This window comes from Ambystoma mexicanum, chromosome 6p (assembly GCF_040938575.1).
Source record: "Ambystoma mexicanum isolate Mex_15411 chromosome 6p, UKY_AmexF1_1, whole genome shotgun sequence".
Lineage (NCBI taxonomy): Eukaryota > Metazoa > Chordata > Amphibia > Caudata > Ambystomatidae > Ambystoma > Ambystoma mexicanum.
This window is the reverse complement of record NC_090935.1, coordinates 231,380,761-231,394,968: the sequence shown is the minus strand read 5'-3', so window position 1 is coordinate 231,394,968 and position 14,208 is coordinate 231,380,761. Positions and strand designations below refer to the sequence as shown.

At 43.3% G+C, this 14,208-nt stretch overlaps 1 protein-coding gene across 3 annotated transcripts in view; it reads left to right on the top strand.

Moving 5' to 3' along the window:
- Nucleotides 1-14,208, top strand: part of HDHD2 (haloacid dehalogenase like hydrolase domain containing 2) — a 274,118-nt gene that overhangs the window by 169,921 nt on the left and 89,989 nt on the right. For all 3 annotated transcript variants that reach the window (XM_069626935.1, XM_069626934.1, XM_069626933.1), the window contains one exon: nt 4,625-4,709. In XM_069626935.1, coding sequence (XP_069483036.1) covers nt 4,625-4,709 — 85 coding nt within the window. The remainder of the gene's footprint in view (nt 1-4,624; nt 4,710-14,208) is intronic.

The following is a 14,208-nucleotide window of genomic DNA, read 5'->3' as shown; positions in this document are numbered from 1 at the left end:
GGTTAATGAAGTAGAAAAACCCCAGAAGATGGCGAGATTCAAGCCACAAGAAAGTATATCCCACCCGAGGAAGCCTGGGTCAAAGAAGACATGCATGCCTGGGTCAAAGTATAGGAAAGAGTGATATAAAGAATGGCTGAAAGAGGAGATGAAACAGAAGATTGTGAAAGAGTTACAAGAACTAAACCAGAAGGTGGCAAGAAATTATTTAAAGATTTCATATTGAAGAGAAATTTGGAATAAAGAAGAGTCTTTTTCCGTCAGACAAACTGGGAGAGCGGGAATATTCTCTTAGTCTATTTTAAGTTAGTTCAAATAGTGGTACGGTCAGTTATAACAAGCTTTGGATGGTGGACATATTCCTTTGTGACTTCCTGATGACTGACAAGCACTTTGTTATTTACATAGGCAGGTATACTCCTCTAGAAATAGGGAAAGATAGGTCCTTATTATTTAAATAAATATCATTCAACATGTACGTTAGGTGTCCGTCTCCTTCTTTCAAGCCACCATATGAACACAGTTGGCCTCACCAACCAAGCCCCATCCTGGTTTTCTTCCTCTCTCAGCACAGAGTCTCTGCGTCAAAAGGCCATTTAAAAAACTCCCATATGGATATGTTCATTTTTCAATCTCCTCTTAATGCTTTTTTTCCTTGGCAGCTGCATTCTTGGATTCAAGCTTATGACGTTTAAATATACATATATCAACAATACTTTTTCTAATTATCAATACTAATTGAAACACTTGTGTATATGCGCGTTATAAATGTCATATCATATCATAATGAGACATATTTACAAAATCAATCTAATCCCATGCCTCCCTGGATCTGGCATCCAGCAATTCAGCCAGCAAGTTGCACTGTGGACATTGGGGGTCTCATTTGCAATATTTTGATCTATTCACTGGTGTGATGTAAGATCTTCATTGTACAACGCCAGGTCTTGGCCAGAAGGATAGCTTTTTTTGCTATCTACTTACAGGTCCCAGTAGGATACTGGTTCCTTGGTTCTCAGTGAACATCCAACTTGGAGACACTACAGAGCCAAGCCACCCTCCTGCACCCTTACGACCAAGTTTACCAAGAGACTTGAATAGCAGACTGCCAAGGATTGACTTTCAGATCCTTGGGATTTGCATGCTGCACTGCTGCTACCTTAGAGAGCACTCCTATAAAAGTAACAATTTTGCACAGGCAACCCCGCCCTTCCACACTATATAGTAGGGTAGTATCAGCCTACAACCAACTGGAGACTCTTATCTCCCGTTTGCTTGATCAAACCTTAATCAATTTGTTTAAAACTCATTGTATTCATAATCTCATGATAGAAAAAACACATGGATAAAAAACAATCAATATAAATACACACTCTATATTTAAATGGTATCTCTTGAAGAATAATATTGATGCTGTTAGTAGCAAGGTGATTGAATACACAAAGTTTTCTAATAATAGTTTGATCGAATACACTATAACAATCAGTCGACAAAATGTGTGTTTCCAACACAGAGGTAAACGTAATTCTTTTCAGTTTAGATTTTCATCAGCCCCTCTGGGCTTTCTTCAGGACACTTAGCCCAAAGCGATGTTGTGTATTTTCAACTCCTCTAACATTGAAGCATTTTCCCAAAGCTTGAACTGCTTCTTTAGTGTCTTGGACAGTTCAGTGTTACACTTTTCATCATTCAGTGTTGTGTTGTGTCTTCATTATTCTACTTCAACCCTGTTGGCAGCATAGTCTTGAGTCAACATTCTTTCTCCGCTGTTCAAAAAATATTCAGACAGGTGGAATTCTTATCGGACAGGTGAATGGACGCGACTCCTCTTAGCTTGAAGAGTCCAAGGAACCGGCTTTCGAATAATGATTCCCGATAGCGTTCTCTGGTTCACACTACCCTTTTCTGAAATACCTCAAGAGGGCAGCCATGGACAGTGCAATTCGTGCATGCAAACATTTCAGAAGGGACATTCGAATACAGGGTGGAATACAATATAAATAGTACTCAACAATACTAGTGGTCAAGTGGCTTGGGCAAGGCATGCAAGTGCAGTGTTCTGCTGCTTCCTAGTTCAGTGTGTGCTGGATACATAGTGTTAGGGAGAATTCTCATTTAGGGCTAATTTCCCTCACTTAGTGAGTCCCTGAGCAGCTTTGCTGGATTTCTGGAGTTTATTTTTTCCACCTGGTAAGAGTGTGAGCCTTTTTCCCACTCTTACATGTGTTTTGCCATGTGTATTTCTACTGTTTGTGTGGTCTTGGGCTCTGGAGCTACACCACTCCATGAGCCCCACTTGTTGTGTGTTACACAGCACCTTCAGTGCAGTGACACAGGGTTGTCTTTGAGACTTCGCACTGACTCCATTTTTCTAGGGCTGACTACTGTCCCCCAGAAACATGTAAAGTTGCCATTAACTTTATATAGTCACTTTAAACTATAGACCCGGTACACCCCATCTTACATGGAGTATTGGAAAGGGTTAGTTCCCTCCCCTTTTTGTCTGTGCCTCTATGAGCTTTATTTTGCTCTCTTAACACTAAGACTTGGCTGGTGGCAGTAGTATCTACCCTAACCTTTCTACCACGATTATACTATATAAACGTGGTACTGTTTTAGGCTATTGTATTAGCCTCGAACTTAAACCTGCTTGATCAAATACTTTTTACTTTGGCTCCGGTCGGGTTTTATCACCATTTTTTTTGTTAAAATCCTTCTTGTGTTTTACTTTGCGTGGCAAACCAGGTTTGCCTTCTTTGTTCGCCGACCTTTGGCGGGCTTCTGTCTAGAAGCCCTCCTTTGTCGTCTGGGTGTCTGTGGGCTGAATGTGAGGGAGGGATTTAGTCACTCCCTGCACAGGGTCTCCTTGGAGACCCAAGTCACACTTTGTGTCAATTGGCTGAGGTGGTTGTCTGGGCCAGACAACCCCCCTGCTGAGTGATTGACAGCCAGGCGGTTACCAGACATTTCATCGAAAAAAATTGGTCGACTGGACAAATGGTCGAACCAATTTCGTCGAAAACCAAATGTTCGATTTTTTTTTTTATTTTTACCCTTTTTTTGGGGGGGGGGGTCCCCCCAACCCCCTTTTTTTCTAAAAAAACCTTTTTTTCCCTAAACTACAACTTTAAAAATAAATATATACATTTTTAAAAAAATCGACCATTTGGTTTTCAACGAAATTACGTCGACCAAATGTCCTGTCGACCAATTGTTGTTGATGAAATGTCCGGACACCCAGCCAGGCTGTGTGAATGGGGGATTTTGCCATAAATGGCATGACTCTTGCGCTGGAGGTCAGAGTTGCCACTGGAACTGCAAAGAACCGAAGAGAAGCTGAGAAGAAGACGTTGCCGCAACTCCCAAGTCCCGGTGAAGCCCTGCTGCAGGCCTGAGCTATGTACTCTTCAACGACAAGAGAAGATCCAGTCCGGAGTCTTGTTCCCTTGAGCCTAGTGGGATCAACCAGCTCACCTTCCACAGCCAGAGGATCCTCTTCTTGCTCGAAATTGCTGCACACAGCTTTATTGGTCCGGGTAGCCATCTGAAGAACCTCTCCTGTTTTAAAGGAGCGCACCTTTTATTCACAGTTGCATCGCTGCTGCTGGCCTCATCCCTGGGTAGAGCAGATCGCTCCAGACGTCCTCCTTCTTGTCCCCGCGACTGAAGCTCCAGGAACCGTGAGGCTGCAGGAACTACCAGGAACAACTGCTGTAGCACCAGCTTTTCTTCAAACGAATAAGGTACTTCGAGGAATTGGGGTGAACCCTTTCTCCTCGCCCAAGGCTTGCCCTTGTCTTCCTTCCCTCTTACAACTTTTTGCTTCCCTTGTGACAATATCCAAGTACTCCTGGCAATCTTGAATCGTGAACTGTTTTAACCTTGTGATCCTCGACAACAGGACCCTGTCCCATTTGACACTGGCGCAGGCCTATTGACTTTTATCTACGTTTTAGAAAGTGTCCTCGGATTTTAGCTGTCTTGACAAAAGTATTGCCTATGATTTCTATCCCCTATTCTCTTGTGTTAATTCATGTGCTAAGTGTGTTTGACTATGGTAACATTTCTTTCCGCGGGTACGCCTTTCTTTGGTAAGACCGAACTGTCATTATTGTCAAAAATGAGCGTGTATTAACCCACGGTAACGTCTTTGTTTCACAACACTGGTCTGTCAAATCCAAAGGTACTTACCTTGAATTGTACTGCACACTGGGAATTGGTTGTGTGTGGTATATTTGAAGTGTGGTTTTAATTTAATAGAAGTGAAGTGTTTTGTGAACAGATAAATGTACTTTTACTTTTTAACCAGAAACCTTGAGTCAGTGTTTGCTTGAGTCACAGTAATTGTAGTCCTTTGTGTAATCTCTACTACTGCTCATTTGCTCTTGAGATAAGTCTGGCTGCTCAGCCATTGCTACCACTTTTTCTGTCTAGCACAGGCTTGTACCAAAGGTGAAATTGTACTACCACCTGTAGTCTTAATTGTGTGTAGTGGTCCCTAAGGGCACTGCACAGGATTCTGCCTAACACATACCATTCATACATGCATGCATACATAAATATTGCAGGACACAAGTTTCAACTACTTACATTTTTTTGAATTGGACATTCTTCTTTTTTTCAGGCATAGCTACTCAGGATCCTAATGCTGTGGTGATAGGTTTGGCTCCAGAACACTTTAACTATGAAACTCTGAATAAGGCTTTTCGGTGAGTTGTATTTCAGAAACATTTTAATCGCTGCATGGATGCAAACTTTAATATATGTTTGTTTCACATTGTTCTGAAGAGAAGAGTTTCTGAATTCACGTATTCTGTATCCTAATGTGCCACTCCTAATTTGGATGGATTAAATAATCTGATTGTGAACTATAGCAAAGAAAGTCAAGTGTTGGGAAGAGGGAAGAATAAGAGTGTTACAAGGTAGACTGGGATGAAGAAATTGGAGTTCTGATTTAGCTTTGGTGGGACACAGGTCAGGTTTGAAAAGAATGGCAAAATGGTTCAAAGCAATAGGGTTGATGGAGGCAGCAGTATAGATAATGTTTGCCGTTTTGTTAATTTTAAGATCATACAATGCCGTTTGCTATATTTCTAAATATAAATTAATGATGTGTACCAGGCAGCTAAGTCCTATAAGCCACACAAGCTCAGAATATATGGTGTTTGCCCAAGATCAGAAACCTGCAATATCATTGCTTTTCTGGAAAGGAAGTGCTAGGGTTAACTTGCAAAGGGAAGGGGTTAAATGATGTTCATCACACAGGCAGCACACATCTTCATCCATTCGCGTTGGAGCCCACCAGGCCCCGCATACCAAAATATTGGAGGCCATGCCCATGATAGCCAACAACATTTGGGATTGATTGTTAATTGAAAGGTGCACAGGTGTTATAAAACAGGACATCAGGAAAATGAAAGTGGGCATTTTTCAGCAATAATAGCATAGTATCCTATAGTCGATTGTCTGCCTTCATGTATGTATAGTGTACGGTTATGTTTATTTGACACCCCCACCCTTTGCGATACATTCCCCACATGGTCTGTGTGACAAACAGTAGTACATTGTAAGAAAGGTTGCCTATGTTACCTTTGAACGTTTCGTTCTGCAGTTTAATCTTATCAGATAATCTTAGGTTAAAATGTGCAAGTGCTTTCTGATGGCATTATTTACTTTACTCTGTTAGGTGTGTTTATGGTTGCCATGTTCATTGGTTCAATGGGAATTGCAATTCTTTGATTCCAGGAAGAACCTTTTGTGCTGGCTGTCTTTGTTCGAGGTCAATGATTGACTGGTAATGTCATAGCCATAATGTATTAAGTGTCATGGCTGACCTCTCCTTTTTCCAGATGTGTTGCAACTGTCATCACAGACGTAACATGTTTGGCATCAGGTGACATCTGGGGAGTCTCGACCATTATAAGTACAGATCTGAAAATAGGAAACTCCTCAACGATGAATATCTTGAAATGTGGACATTTGGCCATGTAAGCCCCTATTTGCACTGACTCTTTGGTGTGGCCAGTACCCCCTTTCCCTTTGTGTTGCTTCTCCATCTATGTATCTCAGTGTTTAAAACAAATCAAAAAAACTGATTTGGAACACCTACTCTATTCTATCCACATTACCAAGTTGTAGTTTTATGCCCAAAGTAAGTTGAATTGCTATGTTAAAAATTAAAGTTTTGTATTAGTATGTGATATAGCTTATTTTGTCGCTTTATGTTACTTCTTCTTTTCCGTTTGTGGTTGCTCATGATTTTGTACATTCAAAATGTGTCTTTAAAATAATCAGCATGTGGAGAGGAGGGCAGCGTAGCACATAGCTTCACGTTAATACATTTACACAATATGATAGCTTCCTGTTTAGTCAATGTAGCTGCTGTATTAATGTCTTTTTTGCTGTGTTTCTTCAAGAAATAATTATGAGTATTGTTGGTTATGGGGCAGTATCTTAGTCTAGTCTTATACTGGTTTTGGTATATCTGACTAGTAGTGTACTGGACAATCAGAAAACAGTACAAGGATGGTGCAGTGCGTGAGGTAATCCGATCCACACAGGTCTTCTTTCAAACTCTGCCAATCATTTTTTTATTTTTCCTATTTCGTTGTTTTATAAAAACACAAACTATTGCAGTTGTAGGGACATCTCTGCATCTGTCTCAGTTAAGACTAATTCAAAGACCCACAAGGTAGCCGGTACAGCAAAGAATTTCTCACTAGATAGTTAGGTAAATTGAAAACTAGGAACCACTAGCCGATTACCGAAAGAAGTACAGACAGGCAATTTGGAGGGTAGAAAGGGTTTAATTATGTAGAAGTCAGGCAGTAATTGTAACTCTTGTCAACCTTTTTAGTCAGGAGCCAGTGAAGACTAAGAAAGGCATTGGCCAGAGTTTAGAAATTGAATATTTACTTTACTATGTTGGGTGTGTTAAGGAGGCTTTCCTTCCACCTTGAACTGGGAATGTGAAATTGTGACTGACACAGCAGCATCAGTGAAGTTGGAAGGTGTTTAATATGGTATTTATTGAGCACGGACCTAGCTTCAAGAAACATCAAAGCGCTTTACAGTGGTATGGAAGAATACAAATACACAACGGAGTGGTTTACAGGGGTGTACAACAGTACACATGCATAACAGTTTGCTTTTCAGAGGTAACAATAGAACTGATATACAACAGGGGTGGGATACAGAGGGGTACAACTGTACAGGGTTGTGGGGAGGAGAGGCAGATGGTGAGTAGCGAGTCAGGTGGTGTGGGGCAACGTGATGGCCAAGGTGTTGAGGAGGAGAGACTCATTGGAGAGGTGGGTGTTGAGTCATTTTCTGAATTGTAGGAGCACGGGGGCAAGTCTCATGCTGATGGGGAGGAGGTTCCATAGTCTTGGGGTGCAGGCAGAGAAGACTTGTTTTCTGGTCCTTTCCTTTTTGCAGCAGCGGATTTGAAGTCTGCACGTGTCCTGGCTTCTGGTGGTGCTCTGTCCAAAAAAAGGATGTCCTATATTTTTCTGAAATTATCTGAATTAATAATTTCTCCAGATACGCAGATGTTTCAGAACAAATCAGCAAAGTGGTTCAGGGGCACTGGAAAACTATACATGTGTTTTTACATGCTTCTAAAATGGTATTAAAGTATTAGAGTAGTAGCGTGCCTAGAGACAGTGGGTACTGAATCCTTCTCAGAACTAAATCCCCTTCTAAAATGTTCAAGGTGAGAGCTCTCAATTGCCTGGTCAAAGCGTTGCATCCTCATTCATTCTGGTATTTTGTGGACACTGAAACTCCTCTTATGTTCTGGTTGTGCTTCCTGGGGAAGACCCCTTTGAATTAAACATGAACTCTTGCATTCTTGGGCCTGCACCAGTGTCGTACATATAGGACTCTGTGACTATTCCCATACTATTAGGTACTCCTATTATCACAAGGGGTGTAGAGTGACAATCTGAGTCTAGGCAAGTCTGTCTGTCAATACACCTGCCTCTCTGCGGAATTGTGTGACAGGCATTGTTAGTCCTTTATGAATGAATGGCATGGTGCAATGGTTTAGGTTGTCCTACTGACCCCTCATGTTATTTATCTATTTATTTATTTGTAAAGCACATCTTCACCAACGAGGGCATCATGGCACTACTGATAGATAGACAAGGAAGGAAACATCATAGGGATAACATAAAAAGGATGTATAGAATAGAAAAGTGTTCCAGGTGCCGTGAAACAGCAAGTGATCCTGTGTGACATGCAAGGCCAACGGAAGGGATTTCCAAAGCCTAGCGGCCGCAGCAGCACCACCTGTTCTGGACCGGTCAAAACAGGGAATCTGAACCAGATGAAGAGATGCTGTGCGCAGGGAGCCATGGGGGACATAAAGGGGACATTGTTCCTGCAAGAACACAAGGCCAGAGCCATAAAAGGCCTGGTGCACCATGCAGAGTGCTTTAAATTCCACCTGTTTTTCCACAGGAAGCCAATGAAGTGAGGCCAGAATAGGGGGACCAGAAGCCCAAAAAGAGGCCCTAGTCGCCAGCCTGGCAGCAGTGTTCTGTAGGACCTGTAAATGATAAAACAGGTGAAGAGACTGAGCCAAATACCGGCCATTACAGAAGTTGAGCCCGCAACCATAGAAGATATCACTACGGAATGAAGGTGAGCAGGTAGAAAAGGAGTGACTCTGCAGAGGTCTTTGAGCCGAGACGATCGCTGGTGTCAAAAGTTGCTGAGAGATCTAACAAAATCAGTGCCCCTTAATTCTTAATGGAGGAGAGTTCTCTTTCTAAAGATCCCAAACCCTTGCTGTTTGTCAATAGTGGCCACATTTGCAGTATGCTATATTACTGTGATATATACCACGCACAGCTACTATTTACAAGGTCTCTGGGTAGCTCTGTTATCTCTAAAGGGGTGGGTTTTGCTCGGATTAAGTTAGTGAAAAGAGAGGGAGAATGCTATATCAGGTGGCTGTTGTGTTGGTGCGTGCAGTTTGGAAGTACATGGTTACTGTGTGCAGGTGTGTTTCTAGGTATTCTGTGTCCAGGGCATAAAGGCAATTGTGTCCCGATAGGAGTCTTCGATACCGAGGGTGCTAGTAGCATTGGCCATGGGGATGGTTGTAGAGATGTAAAGTTCTGTCGTTTGACGTTTGTAGGGAGGTATTTTAAGTAGTCATATGTGAGGGACTCTGTTCTCAGTTTGTCTATGTATAGTGTGTTTGCGCGTAGAAGATGAGTTACATTCTAATAGTACTTGCAGTCTTATAGCGTAAAAAGGGTCTTGGCACAATCAGTAGTCCTAAAATCACTTCAAGAGTTTATAAAACAGTGACAACAAGTTTCTCTTAAAGGGAGAGGTCAGCTACTTATTCCTATGTATCAGGGAGACACTGGGAAGGATGCCCATACTCTGGTGACACCACCAAAAGGCATACCAAAGTAGCTGCAAGTGGGACTTTAAGGACAGAGAGAACAACTGGGACTAGGGATGGACCACAACAGATATGCACCCCAGCCCTTTGAACTCAAAATTCAGAAACCACCAACCTTACTGTCCACTGTATTGGTTGCTGCAGATCGGGTCGCAGGTGCAGGGGGTCACTTTCGGTATTTGGGTTGAGCCTGGCAATGTGGAGGTTCCGCTATCCGGTTCCTGGATCCTTGAATGTACCACCAGTCTGGACTTCAGGATTCCAAAAAATTAAGATCTCTGTGGGGATGCAGCAAATGAAAGATGCAGTTGCAGACCCTGCCAAGGATCAGCATGCACCAGGAGGCAGGACTGGTGAACTCTGGCTGTAGTAGTCTACCCATTTTGAACAGAAGGTAGCACCAGCATGGCGTGACTATATCCCACTCATACAGCAGGTGGGCCTGTAAAGTTTCAGAACCAGATGAGAACCATGCAGTGAGGATGCCCTCTTCCCAGTGTGTCTCCCTTTTAGAAGAAGAGGCAGAGATTGTCTGGACGCTAGATTAGTTTGGCCAATGCAAGTTGCTGAAGCAATCCTCTCGGGGATCTTCATCCTTGGATTTGTCTCTCCGGTGATTAACTGAAATATGGCTGGCCCCACATGTTCTCAGATTATCTCAAATTTGGTGCTCACATAGCCACAACCCACCAATGGAAAGACGTGCAGCATTCAAACATTGTCTGGTCATTCAATCCTGGACAGCAAGTAGCCCCATCACCTGGTAAAGAACTATTACATAACTGTGGCGAATTGTGTGTTGAGGCCAGACCGCCATTCTACCCAGTTCTATCAAGTTCCTCACACACTGACCTTATGGGTTTTTTGCAAGAAGTCCACAAAAGTGCATTACCCTATGCAGCCAATTCCTACTTAACCAGGGATAAAGACAGCCAAAGGACACAACACAAAAAGGAATTGTTTAAGAACACAAGGATTTACCTTCTTTGGTCACATTTGTGGTAAAATGGCTTACTCATGGTAAAAATACATGGGGACAAAATAGTGCACCCAAACATGGTAATGCGGTACCACTGTGGGAACAGTTGAGTGGTGAGACATGAGCTCTAGAGTGTGCTGAAGCTTCAATGGGTCCCTTCTGACTTTTTGCCGCAAACTCCTCTACAATGTTCCCCTGAAGCTCCTTGAGACTCTTCTGCCAATGTCGATAGAAAGCTGATGCCCCCGATCCATGAAACAGAGGAACGGACGTTAAACTGTAGATTAGCTTAAGGCTGCCTATGCCACCCCAGAGACGGCTGTGCTGGTACTCCTGGACACCACCATTGCAGCTTCCAGGTGAGGATCAGACATGTCACAGATGTCCTTAATCAATAGCAGAGATTCCAGGAAACTTCAAGGGTTTTGAAGTTTAATTTTGGATTTTCAAATAAAACCTTAAGGTGAGAATGTGCAAATTGGTCAATGTAACGCACTGGGTTAGAAAAAAAGGGAGCGCCTGCTGGGGGACGTCCCTCCCTCTCTCGTCTAGTACAGGCAGTCTCCTTCCTAGCACAGGCATCCTCCAACCCCAGGATGGTATCTAGAGATTGGTAACCCATACCGTCTAAGGTCTTTGCCTTTAGGCCATCACATCCAGATAGCACCCTCTTTATCTAACTAAACTCTGGGAACAATCTAGGTCGTCCCTGCTCTATTTTCCCCAAACGATGGGGCATTCCTTCCATGCAATCATGCCTCACTGGGTCTAATCCTTCCACACTTGCATGTTCCTGTCCCTATGTCGCTCTCCCGCTCTACCTCATCTCCTCCTCCTCCCTCCTATTCTTCTGGGACATTGAAGGGAGTGTAGGCACACCATTATCTTCGTTTGGCCTTAATCAATAGCCCTTGTTTTCAACTTCTTAATCACGTGTGAGGCGACCACAAATCTATCCATCTTGACCTTCTATTTACAGCTATTTAATTCAATTGAATTGGGTGTCATTACCCTTCTTGGCCTCTAGAGACTTGCTCACTCCATCTTACATAGGTTTTCTGCATCTTGAATTGTCTAATACCTGGCTCTTGCAGATGTTTTTCTCTTTTGCTTAATCTAAGAGAAATATGCCATGCATACATGGCTTATCCTTTCGACTCCGCTTGTGCCTTGCAATTATTCCTTGAAGTAGCATCCTTGATCCCAGGCCACTAGACTCCTCTATATTCCTCACACAAATCTATTTTTCCAGCGTCTCATGACTCTGCTGCCCGGTCTGTGTCCAAGGTAGCTTGATTGGTTTTAATACGAGTCCGGCGTCCATCTTTCCACCATGGTCGCTCTAGCCATGTTATGTTTTCCTCTACAGCAACCTTATATATGTCTCATCTACCTTGCATTTCTGTGTATATACATTTATTAGTCAGCAGGTTGCTTTATCTTCTTTTTTTCATATACAATTTCTTCATATTCAATTACATGTTACTTCAGTTAAGTCTTTATTCTTTGAGTATTTGCATATCATTTCAGTGAGTCTTCCTCTATGACGTCACACTGCGTTTGTCAGATTTCACTTATAGCTCTATGATGTCCAAAGACGTGTGCAGACAGCTTACCACCCTATCAGTGCAATGGTACATTCAATACGGTTGTCTGAGTGCATATCGTCTCTCATACACTCAATGTGATATTGGGATGATACCTGGTTTTCCACATAGGGCTCTTCTCCTACTGTTCCAGTATCATGGAGGTGAGGGGGCGGGAGCTAGGGATTACACGTCCACCTGCTCCTTTACACCTTCTCTATCCGTCCAATGTTCCTCCCCCCCTCTCTCTTTTTATCTGTACTTTTTACCTCCACCCTCCAATCTTTCCACTACTCTCTCTTCTTCTCACCTCTCCACACCACTACTGTTCTCTCCTCTCTACACTAATGCTGCTCTCACCTATTCACACTACTGTCACTCTCCCCACACTACTCACTGCACCCCTTTTTCATCTCTCTAAATGTCTTCTCATCTCTTACTACGCCCTTCTTCTCACCCCATTCTCAGGGATATGATGCCCTGCTCACTCTCCCATTACAGTCACCCTAACTATTCTCACTCCCCCATACTTCTCTCATGCACCCTTCTTCTTGCAACCCACTCCTACAACCCCACCTACTACCCGTACTCTCTCCCAACACCCACTCTAACTCACTCTATGTAATACCCTCACTCCCCTACTCCTATCTCCCACTCTTCCATCACTACTACCCTCACCTTCTCAATCACATGCTTGTTAGCTGCTTCAGTCTAACAAACTTGCACCACTCTCCTTCACAAATACCTCACCTTGCACAATGATTGATTATCCAGTGTTCCCAATCCTCTGCACCATACTTCCTCCACCTGGTTTCTTGATCTGCCTCTACCGTCACCCAAAAACCCACACTATAGTTTTCCTTCTATCTCTGTGGTTCTTCTGGTTCTTGTTGCCCCTCCCCCTTCCATTGGCTGCAGCACAAACCAATATGTGCCTTTCTTTTCCAAAGAGACTATGTTTAGCAGGTTAGAGGCTTTAAGAACCCCTCTAAACCTCTCCCCCTTTTCCTGCAGGGTTATGGAAACAGTCTCTGGTGTGGTAGAAGCCCAGGGGCTCAGGTTCCTCACTCAGTTCGGTTAGGGTTTGTGTTATCTCCCTTGTCCTGCTGCAGTCTCTCCTCACTCCCAATTTGTTTTCTGCTGGCTGCCCATGTGCCTAGGGCCTGTCTGGGGTTGTCAGGTCAAGTGGATGTCTCATTTCTGTGTAGTCTGGAAATCAAAGACATGGCTGTTTTTGATTCTGTTCTCCAGACTATGGTCTGGCTTTTCCCAGGTGCACTTTGGAAGTTGGAGTTCTGAAATGGCAATATGAGAACACTGGCCAGAGAATGCACTTTTGAAAGTATTTTGCTAAGGAGGGCTGTGCCAAACATAGCAGGTATGACACAGGAGGGGATCACAGACACTAGATCACCTTCATTTCCCCCCCCCCTCGGACAGTCATGACACTGTCACTGACAGCAGTACGGAGTTAGCATCCTAGAGTTTCATCAGCACCTGGCAAATGAGTAATGTGGCCTTAGACATGGGATAACGCCATGCTGGGGTGGATGGGTGTCAGAATTGCGTGAAACAGAATAATGCAGAATTGCACATGAATGTAATCCAGTATCTTGCTTCCGCCTCAGTCCCCTCGTGGCAATCACCTACCACCATTAAGAGAATGCCTGCTCTCTCACAAGTGCTCACCTCCAAGGTGCCTTTGCATACCCTCAATCTATGCAGCTAGACACATGGCTTGTGTATGGCATACTTTATTCATGCTGGTAGTAGAGATTCTCTGCCTACTCTTGCAGCACAGGTTAAGGGAAAATAAATTGTCTTCTTATGCCCGAGGACTACCCCGACTTCCTTAGCGGTCTAACATTCCATGTTCCTGGAAGGAATATTACGTAACATGGTTGTTCTGGAATGTGGTCTTTCCGCTGTTTCTACCCCATTTGCCACTTCTAGTTCTCATCCAGGTTATTCCTAAAGGTTCATAACCTTGGGGAATTTGGGTATGGAACTTGTACCACCTTCATAGACCATCCAAGGCTTCGACTTCCACCTTTTGCAGTGGTCAAAATTACTGGAGTTTCTTGTACTCTCCAGTACCTTCACCTCTTCAAGGATCGAAATTAAGATTGGATGAGGAGGAGCGAAAAGCAATTCCTATGTATTCAGCATTAAACAGTGAGAAGGAGCTACCACTGGGGAATGAGGAGCTAATGCATAGCTTT